The 16,143-nt window shown below is 41.3% G+C and overlaps 1 protein-coding gene across 3 annotated transcripts in view; it reads right to left on the minus strand.

The window, feature by feature from the left end:
• The window catches only part of fry (microtubule binding protein furry), a 105,536-nt gene that overhangs the window by 84,943 nt on the left and 4,450 nt on the right, over positions 1-16,143 (minus strand). For all 3 annotated transcript variants that reach the window (XM_022800177.2, XM_086984191.1, XM_086984192.1), the window contains 2 exons: positions 9,015-9,466; positions 4,257-5,304 (listed from right to left, as the gene is read on the minus strand). In XM_022800177.2, the coding sequence (XP_022655912.1) occupies positions 4,257-5,304; positions 9,015-9,349 (1,383 nt within the window). In that variant the 5' untranslated portion in view covers positions 9,350-9,466. The remainder of the gene's footprint in view (positions 1-4,256; positions 5,305-9,014; positions 9,467-16,143) is intronic.

Here is a 16,143-nt window from a genome sequence, read left to right on the forward strand (position 1 = left end):
ATTTGATCTGTTATCATCAATTAGGAGAAGACAGCGATGCTCTACGTACAGCGAACTCATCACCGCCGCTATCACACCATTTCCACTACTAGACGTATTTTTATAACTCAGTAGCAGTAATAACATTTGACGACTACCGACCACGTACGTACGACCGACCGCCTCTGTCTTCCAGAACCTCTTCACGAATCTTCTTATGGAACTTCTGTGTATGTGTGTGCGTGTAGTTTGTTTTATGTTATGCCCAAGCGAAACCTGCGACGCAAGAAGTCCAGTCAATAAGCTGCACGTAGCGCACCGGATCAGATCAAAGTCGAAACAAATTGCCAGTAACCGCAAAACTAATTTAGGTAAATCAGGACATCTAAAATCATGCAAAAAAGCCGCAATCACTATGAAAACTATAATGATTTCGAATTTCAATATAGAACGTGGGGAATAGTGATTGTACAGGTGACGCACAGATCTCCCTAGCATACATACATACATACATACGTGTCATAATGGTAGAGAGCGCATGACCAAGAGCTGTCTAATGCTGGATGCCTAACAGCGGCAAAGCATATTTTTAGTATCTCGCTAACGACGGCTATTTCAACGATAGTTCTATGCATTAATTAATAAATGGCGATGCGTAACACCATTGGATCAGCCAAACAGTCTCTGTATTTGATCGGATCCGTGTCACTGTGTGACCGTGTGTGAGTGTCGCCACTTGCTGCGTATTCGAGCTCTATGCACGTGGCACGCAATAGCTTCATTTGTTCTTCTTCAATAGCACGCTTATTCCATATAGGTTTCTGCCACTCTACTCTGAAAGAACTCCCGGAAGTTGGGGGCAGTGATACGTGTTACTTGAAACTGGTATGAAATAGACCCGATCCTTGATGTCATTCGGATACTTCAGTGCGATTATGCTACATTTGCGGAATACCATATCTGAACTGTTACACTGATCGCATGCTACAAGCGCATCTATATATACAAAGTAATGGATTTGAATTTTGTTTAGTAATACTGCAGTATTTAATAGAACAAAATCAATCAATTGCTATATACCTTAATCTTTCTCTCTCGTTGGGATGCTATCAAGCTTGTTGTCTGTTATTCAGCCTGAAAAGCTAAATATAGGTATGATAGCTCTGAGCAGTAAGAAATTTTAGTCTCTCTACCAACTAGAAAAAGCTCCTTATATTTAGGCCAGATTGACTTTACATCATAAGCCATATTATTTAAGAAGGACGGAATCCCTAAGGAGTACAAAGCATTTTATTTGAAAATTCTACGCATATACAGCAACTACCCAGCGTAAATATCGAATTTACGAAAGGTCTAAGCATAATGACTACTTAATATAGTGTAGAAAGCTATTTTAAGTCTATTTTGATGCATGTTTTAAAAATAAATGGAGCTCGCAGTTGGCAGAGTTGGGGAGACACGCTATGGCTGACTCAGATTTAACAAATTTGGTTTCCCTGAAGATAACCTGCCACGAAGGGAGGTCAACCCGACCTATTACCACACGCACAAACACTTGCTATCTACCTTTTATATGGCAAACTGTCCAAAAACACCCGTACGATTATTGCTAGTAACTATATTTAGTAACACAAAGGGCCTCATCCCACGCTGCCTTAGTCGTCAGTCGCCCAGCGATAGCCTACAAAAGATTCACCATCGAAGTATCCGTCTGCATAGGCTGTACCTTAATTGCCCTTCTATACATGGGCATTTTTAACATTCATAGCTAGTATTCCGTATGTGAACAGTCACCTATAGGGCGCAATAATCGTCAGTTAACGACAAATGCCTGCCGAATACAACATCAAAATCAATACGCTCGCTATAAGTCAATATTCTACAAACTGCTATAAATAACCATTTTCTACTTGTGTCTCGTTCTATCCAAGAAACCAGTTTTTTCTTTCCCCTTTCCTTTCACCCAATCACCGTTCGTCTTCCAACAAGACACAACATTATGCTGTGATATATACGTAATAAATAAGACTGTTTCACGTCTAACCTAGAGTCCGACTCACGCATATCATCTAAGCCTTATCATGTCCACGCACATACTTACACCTAGAAACCCCTTTGAGCATTCGTTGAACGAGCCTTCGGAATGATTTATTATAACTATAGATGCTCTGCAGTTAACAGCAGTTCACTAGGAGCACATTATTACTATCACATGTGTGCTCTTTCGATTGTTCCGTAGGTCCTGTATCACTGCCATTATGGCCGCGGCTATTACAGCATCCATTATGTATAAGGTGCATAAATACACGTATATAATATACGATAACCTCTCCAATAGGTTAGGACGATATTATGGAGAGGACAAAGTTCTGCCCCATATTCGAGCTCAGTGCTTTATCATCATTCCCATTGTCGCTAGAGCTGTTGGTAGAGAAACGTCGCTTAACACATGCTCCGGAGCTCCGCCACACAGAGGCCTAATAAAAAAACTTCACTCTTCATTTTATACTAATTTCAGAGCTCCAAGATAAATAACGTCATTGTGCACGAAATTACAGAAACGGTGAGAAGGACGGACACACAAAAAATATATAGGCGGTAAAAATGTTGCTCAGGTAACGCCGACCGACAAACGACGATAACCTTTCCTCTTGACACGCTGCTTTTTGTCACCATAATACACCGAAAAATATAGACAGAAAATTAGGATAACGACGAAGCTATTGTTTGTACTTTGCTCGAGAAGGATAAATTCTCTTCTGCTAGTAACGGTAACAGCAATAGCGGAAAAGTGGAGTATTTACATAGACGGTATCATAGTATAATAGTGGAGGATACGAATAAGCAACGTTGAATGGCCGCTGGATTGGTCGACAACGAAGAATATCACATAATTCCCCACGTAGTCAGTATGGGGAAATACAATGTGGGTACACATCGCATATATGCACAGTGTATAACCTATGTGCATGGAGAGAAGTGAGTTACATTGCAAATAAAAAGCCATGAAGTTGAATTGTCTCGACTCCCGCCTACGTCATTTACAAGGCCTACCTTTACTATGAAGCATACTCCTATTTGGAGTAGGCTGCATGATGCAATAAGCATTACCGATACTTAGAAAGCAATTCATCGTCGCCTCTGTGCGCGTCGCGCACTCGCATCAGCAGACCCGTCAGCTGTTATCTCTTCTTTCCAATAAACTGTACATTCAAACATTGCATGTTAGCTGATAATGATATAGCGCCCATATAATCTGTAGATAAAAAATTTATTTGTATATGCAATTTTAGGATAGGTGAAAAGCTCACAGCTATCAGATACTCTCATCTAGTGTTAAGTTATCGTTTTTTTTAACATTTTGTGACGGCAGGATGTCATGTGCCGTAGTGCATTTTGTCTGCGAGATATATGATAAGGACGATCCATTGCTCATTATGATGTCGAATAGCGATAGCGCATTAATATTTCGATCTGATATGACGCGGATGATATCATAAGCAGATGACGATGGACGGACGGACGATCACTCACTGGACCAGCCGAAAAAGCTGATTGGTAGACTGTGTCCTACTTGACTACTGCTGCCAGTACGATGGCTGATTATACTATGGTAGTGCATATCTCACTACAATTACGGCGGCTAGAACAATTCGCTGACAGATTTCGTTGCTGCTATACAAAATAATACGGTACTCAACGTACGAGACAATAGCTACGATGGTTAAGGAAAATGCTCATTTTCAACGTCACATAACCATTGTCCCTTACGTACGCTACCAATAACAACAGCAGTAACGAAAGATTAGTCATTCTGCTTAAGTGGCAGTCGATCACTGGATTTACCTCGAACGTCGACATCTGTCTGTGCAAAATTGCTCGAGCTCAACCATTTATCTATCGCACGTCCCAGTCATTGCCACAGGCAAAAGATGAACCCATTACAACGATCAATATTTGCTGATATCGTATGAATGTAGATACGTTCTTTCTCTATTGATCATGGCCAAAATACTGTGTTCCTTGCTGATTCAACGGTTAAACGTACTATAACAGCAAGCCTACAGCGAGCCATCCGTTAAATATACACTGACAAGATAATCTAAATGGTTTCGACTATCGGCAATACAGAGTTAAGGTGGAGAATTGATTTAAATAATTGCAGGTGGGCTTGGCTAGTACGTAAAGACTTACTAAAGATACATATACATAGCTATGATGCATAATTTGCCGACACACTTTTACTTATCTATACAGAAACGACAAACATTACTTACCTGTGCGATAAACTGAATAATTTTAACGAAGATGTTGAGAGGCGTCTCCCGCGGCACAACCGCCTTACTGCCCTTTGGAAAGAGCGAGTTGACGATGCTGTGTAGACGCGTATGTGTCGCCTGATTGCTTTCACACTTAATACGAATCATGTACACCCAAAGGAGCCGATAGAGGGACTCGAGGGCAACGCGGCACATTTTGGGATCTCGGTGCTTCAAATGCGACAGACACATGGCCAAAAAACAATGCCAATTTTGCAGGAAGAAGGCTCGTTGCGACACACACAAAAGGCATGTTACCAACGGAAATAACGCTAACGAGTGTTTCTTTTTCGTACACAAGTCCAGTGTCTGTTGGTAGAGTAAATCGACGAAGTTCTTGAGACATGGCACGTTGACTTCATTCTTAACGGCAGCAGCCACCGGCACAAGAATCTCAACGAAGAGGCCAGCTAGCGCGTGCTTAATATCTTTGTCCTTCACTTCGAGAAAGTAAATAGCACATTCTTGTATGAAATGAAATGATGCCTCGAACTCTTCAATAGGAACCATCTTAATGCGGAAGAACTTCATTCCCATGAGAAGTGAGATGATACTCTGTGTCGTGTGCGCTGAGGGTTCGCGCGCCCGAAGTTCCTTGAGCTCGTTCATAAAGCACTTTCGCACAGACTGGAAACGACTCTGCGCCAACACACCGATAACTTCGGCGTAGAGATCGGCAATGATGTTGAAGTTAGTAACATTCGGACCCTGCTGGGACCCTTCCCGAAACTTGAAGTGTTTGAAAGCAAGGTTCTCAATATACAGCACAAGGTCTTCATGGCCCGGGTGTAGCGGTAGCTGTTTAAGTACCTCGATGAGGACAAGACAGAAGATGAACTCTATAGCGAGATCTCTCCGCTCGAGAAGGTAGTCATGCTCGGATCGGCTTTCCAATTCTTTCGTTGACTTATTTGATTCTGCCCGGAAACGTGCAATCGGTGATTCAGTAGGTGCTTGCGGCGCAGGCGTAGCTGGCGCGGGACCCTCAACGGCCTGTTTTTCGTACCTAAAATAATTTTCCACATCAATAGGAACAACCAACATCTTAGACGACAATAAACTACTAAAAGTCACATTTTTACATAACAAAAGTGAACAGACAATTTGCTCACATGGTTATATATAGATGTATCTGCTATCAGCTACATAATGTTAAATTAGGGGATCAACGTATGTATATGGATAGCTCTGCGTCACGTCTAATCAGAATTCAAAATCGACTGAGTAATAACTTTTGATAGTGGCCTATCGGTAACGTTTCATTTTTCTTGTTGCAGGCCTTACAGGCGAACGCTATCCAAAAAACGACACTGACTGAGGTTGGCGCAGTCAGCCCTATGCGCAGACCACTGGCAAGTAATTCAGCGATAGCAATGGCATCCTCGCAATAGAGGCAAAGCCGGTTGCTATGACCAAGTATATTCGATACGTATCCGTAATTCTGTACACGATCCGCAGTTACCCTGCAAACTTAACTTAAGCTTACTATATAAACACTTGAACCGCTATCGAGTCGTATCATTCATTGCATCCTAAACGCATTGGTCTGTTGTCGACAAAAGGCCAATGAAACTGTGAGCTGGGGTGCAGGCTCGTATGTATTAACTGTATTCTACTTCATTGTAGCAAATGGGTTCAGATAATCTAGTTTTTTTGATCGACTCTTTTCAGCTGCCGTCTCCTTGTTTCATCGTCTTTTATCAGCCTACGCATAAATATACACAAACCTAAACATATATGCGCCAGTGTAACTTTGCCCGCGGCAGGTGCGGCTGAGAAACGGATCAATGTTGCTTGTGCCGACGAAAACTAATTGATTTGTTTCACTATTCGTGTTTCATTAGTCGCTGCGAGTAAAACTGCAGTTAAACTATGAGCCATCCGTCCGCATTAACTTATCAGTGCATTGCACCGATTGCTTGGTTACGAGTCAATGTCAAATCGCTCATCAACACAATGTACCGCCCCCAAACCCAACGGCCCAACATTTAATTTTGAAAAGCTTTTTTGTTGCTGCGGAACTAACCAACTCTGAGACGTCAGATAGCTTCTGCTAGTCCCTCGGATGCGTTTCGGAGGATTCTTCCCGGAGTTTAACACAACAGCTAATACATGGATCAAATAAAGACACTGACAACAAAAGGGCAATAAGTAACTGTTCTCTTAATGGCAGCGCTCCCTCAAGCGCTTTAATTCCTGATTGTTTCGAGACATCAGAGTTTACTACTGACTTTTGGTCAAGTACAGCAGCTTTTTCCTTCTATTCCTGCAACCCCCCATTTGGAGTGGAAGACTAGTGGCTCAATTGGGCCGTACTAAAACGAGTAACGGGGGCTGATCAGCAGTGTTGGCAAATGTCTGAAACAGAACGACGTGGACGGTGACGACAAAACGTTGTCGATGTAGTTGTGTCTATGGGACTCTACACATAATGCTGCTTTACTTCAGTAGTAAGTGAGCCATCTCTGCACATTTCTTTTCCCAAGCAAAAAAGCAGCAAGTACAGAGCGATAAACATACAATCATCTATCGTCGCAGATATCAATATTGGCAAAAGATCCAAGTAAGTAATTAAGGTCCTCTGTCGTCCAGTGACTTCGTTCGTTATACGTCGTGTTAATATTCAATACAAATGCATCACTGCCTTGTCTTTTTAATGCGCCTTGCTTTGTTTTGTTTGGCATATTGCTAGCTTGAGGGTAACACGCGACAAAAAGCTAATAGACAATAGGCACTTGTCAGCAAAGAAACGGTATACCTGAGGTGGTACCCAGTTAGCTAGAACAATGTCGAGGGCTTTTGTTACCGTCACCATAGAGGCAGCTCGTTTTGCCGCTAAGCCGCAATATCCATAAATGCATTGTGTCGGCAGAACAACCCGTTGGATGAGATTTATTCCAGCGACCGCAAAATCGCTCCACAAGGACCCTGTCGCACATTTCACGTAGCACCCAACAACAACAACAACAACTCAGGCAACGCCATCGATGACAGAAGCGGCGACAACGGAAACAAATAGCGACCACGTCTCCATCCAGTACTACAATGCAATGCGTTGGCAGATATGTAGTATTCTTCTATCAACAAAGAACAACAGAACACGACTGCTACCAGCCTCGCTGTTGCTGATTCACAAAGACTCGTAGTGGTTTTTCTCATCGGAATCAGGATGGAGTGAGGCGGGACGGTAATGGACGACGAATCCAGCGGCCGTAGTAATGCCGTTGATAGAGGAGCCCGTGAACAATACAGTATCTTTCAATGAACGTATGTATCAGTTGACCGGTTTGTTAAAGAAGGCACTCCATGGCTGGCTCACGTGAGTGATGATCATCTTGGCGACCATGATCAGGATTAGAACATTAACACAACAACATATGAGAAATTAAATCCACATGAGAAATAACAGCTATTGTCAGGCATACGATAACATATGGAAAACGAATCTCTGCCTGCCCTGATTAATACTTCGTCTGTTTTTTTTTTCATCTGTTCCTGCCATTTTGCCTTTTGGACACATACAGGGACACTGTAGCATTTTCGTTTAGTCTATTTCTAGTTGACTGAAACTAGATATTCACATACGGGTCTGTCACCGGTTTACCAAAAGCAGTGACCGAGCGGAAGTGACTGACAGACCAGGGCCAGGGACGAAGCTACGAAGTCTAAATCTACTCGAGTGTAATAGTTTATCGAAATAGTTTATAGGCAAATGGTAACACTGCGCCTTTGCAGTGTGGCTTTTCCGCCTTTTGCTGAGTCGTTTAGCGTAACGGCAGCGGTGAAATAGATGCGAGCGTCACCCAAGTAACAGCTCCTGGATGAGCACCTCCTTTGCAAATTGAAATAACCACCGCTAGAGCTGGCACGGTCTGCCACTACTACAGAAGGCCGAACAGCTTGTTACAACGAGCAGTCCTAACACGGATAAGCGGCGCCAGCGAAATAACATTTTCGATCCCGTAAATCAGCCGTTTAACCAACCAAGAGTTTCTTCCGCTCCATCGAGAACGAAAAATCAGAAGCCATACTGGCTTTTTGAAACCTTTTTCTTCTGTTTGGGTTTCGCCGCATTCGTGATTCGTTAGGTTTCTGAAGTCACTACCTATTCAGTGACTCAGCCGATTTTGATCTAGTGATGAATGAATAGAACGTGCAAGCAGGGCTAGAAGTCGATAAGAACAGGACAAATTTAAGGCAGATTTTAATGGTACGCTGCGAATCAGTAAAGTCCCGTATTTGTATCTAAATATACCGTTATGATTACATAGTTAATGACACGGGCTCGAACAAAATAAATTACTCTTACATGTAGGTGTGATCTAGTGTATCTGGATGTCCAAATAATAGCCACATTTCCACTGCACAAAGTATGGTTCTGAGTAATAGACAACGATCGACACGCAATTCTATAAAAATCATAGCAAGCTGCTAAGAAGTAGTTAGAAAATATTGACTGAGGGATTGAAAAAGATAATTGTTGTTCTGGGTTGTTATCGGACATACTCGACGGAATCGATAAGCGGCGCTACTTGGTCAACTCGTCAGTCAACCAAAACTATACAATAATAAGAAATGTGAGAACATGTCCTTAATACAACTTTATGAGTCAATTTAGAAACCGATCGTCGCGGTTTAACCGTGAACTTTCTTATACAAAAAAGGGTAAAGCAATAAATTACTAATATCATGTGAACAGGTTCTAAATTTACCTACCATGCAAATAGCGTTTTTAATAGGGATGGTAAGCAATGTTCGGCAACACTTCCAAGTGCGCCCAATAGCTGGTCGAAGACGGCATCTTCGCCTCTTTGCAGGCTTTTACTTAGCGGCCTTTCAAGCGGCTCAGTAAGGACCAGCGCCACCTTGCGTTCGGCCTGTACCGTCAACTCAGCGAACAGCAGCCGAAGCGCGTATTCGCCCGGCTTAACATCGGTGTCGCCTGCGACTGCTAGCGGCAGTGCGTTTGCAGCTCGATCCTTCCGAGCTCCCCATGGTAGAAGTAGGCTGTTGGCGAGCACCCCGCCGGAGCGTGCGCCACCACTGGCCATCAGAGAACGGACGACTGCTTTAATTGCAGCGTCCCTGATGCAACACTGCAGCGGTAGAAATAACAACGACGAAAGTTATCGTCACAGCTCACATTTGACTCTGACTCGGTGCATTGCCTGAAAAAGTAAAGCAGAAACAAAGCAGAAAAGTTCATTTGTTACAATATAGAGATAACGCGCCCTTTCCTGTTTATTGCTGCCCTTGCAATCATCACTTGAATACGTACATTCTATATAGTACTGCGCGAACTGCAGCTAATCTATTCAAAGAAATCGAACGTACCTCCACAAAGTCATATTTCGGTAGGCGTTCCAATTGGGCTAGGTCCCCATTTAGATATGGATTTAATACGAGAAGTCTGGCCATAAGCATTGAAGCGGTAACCATTGTTCTGCGTTCTAAGAATCGGGGTTGAATCAGGTAGCTTGTGACCGCAACCCAATAAAAGAAATCTGCATTCATTTTCCTATTATTAAGCTCACTGTAAGTGATTCTACAGAAACGAATGACATCCTGACGCCCGGATAATATGATATGAAATGATACGGGACGGGCTCCCATGGCTGTGACTCGACCATGACCTAAAAGACCACACCAAGGTTAACAATGGCTGTATTTCAATTTATCGTGAATCAGCTCCAATCGAATAAAACTTTCAACAGCAACTGAAACTCTGTGTGCTACGAACTTCCCCACGCAACGCAAGCGTTCTCCCAAGCCTCGAAAAACAATACAAACACTGGATCTGCATTGAACTTTTAGCTGTTATATTATAAGGGCTCACACGAGCTAACGGCAGTTCTTAGGAGAGGTTTAACGGTTAACTTTGATGCGGTACCTTAAAAGCCATTGGTTAGAATGTTGAATTCTAAGAAACGAAAAGAAATTTTGTTCATATTATTATACATGACTAAGTAAACTACGGAGGTAAAAGGCTCAGATTATAATCTTGCACTTTTCTGTTCTATTTCGCTTTACGAAGCGTAGCAATGCGTATCAAAATACGGAGATTCAGTCTTTTGAATCGTCACATATTGATTGAAGCGTACACATGTGTCATAAACCACTAAAAAAAGAATCACTTAGATTATCCTAGCGCTATTCTTGTTAACAGTGGGTATTATGTTCTTGGGTGGCCATGCCTATTATTCGAACAACATTAGTCCGATTGGAAAGGTTCCCATATCGTCGAGTCATTGGGGGTAGTTTGGCGGGTTACTAATGCGCTTGAAAAGTTTAAATTGCGAATTCGGATTTTAAGATAGACCTCTGAACAACAGCGACAGTTCACCGACAGTACGTATGGAGTACATTATTCTCACCACAATAATTAGAAATTTCGTAGAAACAGCTTCGGTCGCGCGTGAAGGACAACAGATATCGCAGGTTGCCAATAACCCACTAAAATTCTACTGTGCCAAATCAGCACACGATTACTGGTGTCATTGTGGTTTAAGCTCATTTCTGATCGGACGTCCTTGAATAGTTCTGAGACTCAATCAGTATCTTACTCTCTTCAAACGAAATTGAATTATATGGCAGTATGAAGTTATTCAATTGATAATCCATATTTCCCTGAGTCTTCTTAACGATTTCCCAAATGTTAAATTGGTTCCTCGAAATAACTACTTCAGCCCAGTGAAATCGTCCTCGTTGGTATCCATGATGATGTCGTACTAATGTGTTCGTGTGTACACGCAGTGGTCTAAGTGAGAAACCAGGCCTAATATACGCCTTTCACGCCAGAATACGTAAGCCGTCTGAAGCAGTGTTTAAAGGCGGGACATGGATTAAAGGCGTTTCGGTGTTGGCAATAAGAGTTTTGACGATGTCACCTGTAGGCAGCTACCAAGGTGAACAAACACCAACGCAATTAACAGTAACATATTTACACCTGACGACGGCTACGTTTAACGGTAGCTGTTGGTAAAGCGTTGCGAAATTTTTGAAGAGATGGAAATGGAGGAAAAATGGCGTCATTTAACTACTATAATTATTTCTCCCCATTTTAAGCGGTAATAGCGAAGTTTTTATTCGTAAACTGTCCTGAACTAATTATTGGCATTAATAAAACGAAAATTAAAAATAGTAAAAAAAACATAGGCATAATTCGTGTTGGACTTTTTCAACAGAGAACTGGGGAACAGCGTGGATAATAGCCGCATGGACGCAATACAGGTACAAAATTATCATCGACATCGGATGCGACTGTGGGACGGTGGATTTATTGAATAAAATAGATCGGATAAATAGATTTAGTATAAGCCTACGGTTTTTTCGCAAACCAAGCTTGTCCTAGCGCTGCGACGCACAACCTGTGCACCAGTTCTGCATTTGTGTGCTCGCCAACTATATAATACCTAGTCATTTCGATAAAACTGCAATGTGCCTAACCTTGATATATTTTCAAATCCGACACGTAGTTGGAAAGGTACACTGATTTTCTAGGGCGATTGTTACAAGAGAGAGTACGTCATATTATATATATACAGATAGTAGCCATGGTAAGTTGATGAATGTTAGAAATAGTATTTCTACGCATGTTATCGTGATAGTTCATGCTCCAATTTGTACCGTCTGCTATGAATGCGTCCAAAAGTGATGGACATCATGCATTGCTTCGCCAATATTAATATATACATTTCTGCTGTTTAAGGTAACGGCTTTTCTATTTCATCTCTGTTTGACTAGGAATAATATGTTTCTACATTTTGTATATGAACAAGAAACACTTCCATGATAAAATGCAACTTAACTTCAATACAAAGAACGTTTTATTTGGTATTAATCTGTTCCAGCCCTTACTTGAACGATGGAAGAGTGATCACCTAGCTAGTTTCCCTAAGGTATGTCTTCGTCGAGATCAGGCTAACCGCTGCTATTGCCATGTCAATTAGGTACCTATGATATTATTTCCGTCAAAAGTGAGCAGATGTGTTCTTGAATATTAAGTGAATAGCCTAATTCGAAGATGGGTATGCCTTCAAGCAATTCGGTATTGATAACGGCCAAAAGATTAGAAAAATCTAAATAGTTTTCAATAAAACTGCAAAATAGAACGATATCGAGTGCAGCCGACTCCTCCTTCGCATGCTTGTTGGTTACATGCTCATTTAATTACTAAGAAACTAGCATTTGCTTTGCCGCCGTCGATATGGATAATTGCGAATTGTTTACAGCCGTTAGATCCACCCAATACAAAACAATACTGTCGTTTGAAAAAATGACCTAGTTTTTTCAGCGAAAAATTCATCCAAGCCCATGATCCGGAATGTGTCAGGTCAACTGTCTCTTTTGTAACAATTTGCAACGGAAATGAGCTATCTCGTGATTTAACTGCCGTAACCGTTTCTAGTCATAAGCGCAGGTCACGTACCACTATCTGGATTGGCTCCTTTGAGATCGCCTTTAGCGGTGCGTGTACAAATACGCTTAGCACTTTCACAATAAATTCTCTTATGTAGTTTGTAGCTTACCTAAACTGAGAAAAGGTGTGAAACGTATCTCCTTTGGTACTACTTTTAAGATAGTTTACCTAGACAAAGACACTTGGCGTAAATGACGCAGCAACTTTTTTGCCAATGCACAGATTTCAGTTGTAAAGTTATTGTAGAGTGACTTGATAGGATAATAGTGCTTCATAAAACGCTTTGAATTCGAAGGGACTTGAAAGGTGCTGTGCAGTTTCCAATAGCCTACGCATTGATTAAAAGCCTTACGATGCGTAGCTGCGGACTCGAGATCGTTTCGCTCGAAGAGGCTTACTTATATTATGTTTATTCGCAGACAGTAAGTTCTTAAATCGTAAACAATTATAATCTCGTATCCGGGCAACAGACGGCATACCGTCGTCACCCATTCACGAGGAAAGGCGTACCAATACATATGTCTTATACCCATCTTTGTCTTGGAGTCCCATGATAGATTGCCACCTGATTTAACAGGTTTGCTACTGTAACGACGAGGAACTTTCTATCACCACTGCTTCGATATGATTTATGCGCTGATGTAAAGGAATTAGGTGTTGCTATTCGCATGTTTACGTTTTTTGACTTAGCCCTTTCTGTCAATTATGGCAGGACGATGCATCGCGAGGGTAGCAGAGATTAACAAGCAAGCCCACTAGTTACCTATCCAATGGCAACGGTAATGACCGCAGATAATCTCCCCGAATCGTCAAATCCATTATATCATTACTGAACCCGGCAAAAATTGCCCGGAGAATACGAGCACTTGGAAAGTATCACGTCTACAGTAATCATTGTTGCTATCGTTCTAAACTTCTGTTGAATTTTTATGATTATCCAATTTGTCATTCTAGTTTTTCTCTATCTTTTGGTAATTCCAGTTACTTTTCAGGCGCAGTGTAAATCTGTCCTGATAGCTTTTCTGGGTAATAATAATACCGAGTTGAACTCACATTGATTCTACAACCAACTAAGAATAGTTGGTGCCGTCAACATGGTAGAATAAAAGCGGCAGAGAGACGAATTTGAAAAAACGAAAAAAGAATTCTAAAAAGAAAGGATGTGCTACAGGGATGTTATGCGTCCCAACTCCGATAACTGCCGCCCTAGATTACTGAAACGCTTCCCCTTACAGAGTCTGCGACGAAAACGATATTTATCTTTAGGAAACGCCGAGAAACGGCGCAGGCGCTAGCGATTAATGGAGAGAACTACCGCCGCATTTGTCAACTGCTCTCCCACAACAAAAACAAGTCGCATCGATCAAAACAAAACGTAGTCGACGTTACCAAACTCGAGCCCATTAGTGTCACTTCCATATCAACGCTAATGACGACAGATAGGTTATGATCGGAAGACCGATAACGGAAAATAGATAGACTGCTAACTCATTGATATGGTTAATGGTGAAACTTCGATATCATTACCGATCTCAAACTGAACTAAAAACAGTATTTGTTTTCATACTACATAAAAGTAGCAATACTAATAAGGGCAAAAATAATGCTAGAACATATATTCTGAAGGTTGGTAAGTAATCGAAACGAGTGCGCAAAGGAATAGTAGGATGTACAGGTTCAGAAAGAAAAATTTCTAAAGTAAAATACGTTTAGCTGGATATCAGAGGGATGCTAACAATTACAGTTGGCCATCGGAATGTCAAGGGTTTCCATCCACATTAGAGAAGTAAAGCATGTGGCGATATTCACTGAAACGAAACGAGCAGTGCTTGAAAATGGCTGCATACGAAGAATATTTTTTAAAGTTGAATAAAGCTAAAAAATTGAAAGAAAAATGCATATTAGTCACTTTATCATCTTGGCCTACCACACCATCACGTGTCAGTTTCACTCATGTATAGCTAACTATTTCAAAATATTTAACGAAAGTCTCCGCAATTATAGTAAATATTTTATAAGAGGAACTCTTGCGGATTGTGCCCCCATGGCCATGTTAACTATTAATTAGATACCGCCGAAGGTATAGACTGTAAAAGTGCCCAGTAATAGTTTCAAGACAATATAGTTAACACCTGAGCGAACTGCTTGACTTGAACGAGAAGCGCACTTACTTGCTCGCAGCTTGCAAAAGAATTTCATAAGGCCATGACAGGCGATACTAGCGCAATGTCAGTTTGGCCACCTAGAGCTCGCCTGTGTCTTTTCTACGACAATTTTTTTATTCCAGAAGGTTATGTCCAGGATGCCGCAACAAGCAGCGTCGTCAGTATCAGAGCCCACAATGACAGTATTACATACATAGAATAATTATGCCGAGAAACTGCTGTTATTAAACTACTATAAGGAAGGCACAAATACAAACGGCCCGCCGACTTTAATGAAACATGGAATTGAGTTTGTCATAAATGTTCGCAACGGTGAGGACAAATAACAATTTTACTAATAGGCAACATTGGATTGCTTCTTTAAATCGTACAATATTTACTAATAGTCTTTTTCCAAAAAAACATGGCCTGTAAGAACAATTGCAGTTGATTATAGAGCCGACCTACCTCTCAGAACATCGCACTTACATTGAAATTAAATAGTTGTTACAATCAATTATAGTTCGCAAAACTTTCATGGTAGCCGACGCGCTGAAAAACGAAACCGTAAGCCTACCTACCCTAGTTGAAAACAAGCTATCATGACTCTTATTTACAAAGCAGTCAATGTATTTCATCTTTCAGGGATGTCGTTTTGTCGTACTTTCACTTGCGAGACTAACCGACTAAAGTCATAGGACCTCCATCATATTTTTGTAACAGTTTTTATCACATCTATAGTTTAAAAACGGCATCCAACGTCGAAAGCAGACATTTTTAATTATTGTATTTTTTATTTTAATAAATAAAACATTTAGCTCGAGTATTACTAAACCACACTACGTTTTTGCTCCTTTCCAAGTCGACACCAACAAAATTACAGCGTAAACAATGCGTTAGGCATCGCCCGCTAACACGCAAACGGCTTGATAATATACTAAAGTAACTGCTTCACGCAATTATAGAGAATTAATGTTCCAGGACAATGTCCTTGCTGCCTCTGCATTACGTTCGGACTTTTCAATAGCAGACTCCACAACCTAGACTCGGTAAATACCTTTCAGAAAGATTTATCTGGCCGGACGGCACATAGTATCACATGCTTTACATGTAGTACTATCACTTTCTTTCGATGATGTAATTCTTGATCATGTAAATTCACCTGAAGCAATTTTCGAATAGCTTGCCTTACAAGTAGTAGAACTTTTTCCCTTTACTACACGAGCAGATTGAACCTACTTGTACTTACACTCGATTAAGATCCGGTGTGCCGCAAACCGTT

The sequence above is a fragment of the Varroa destructor genome, unplaced genomic scaffold (assembly GCF_002443255.2).
Source record: "Varroa destructor unplaced genomic scaffold, Vdes_3.0 BEIS01000003.1, whole genome shotgun sequence".
In the NCBI taxonomy this organism is placed as follows: Eukaryota; Metazoa; Arthropoda; class Arachnida; order Mesostigmata; family Varroidae; genus Varroa; species Varroa destructor.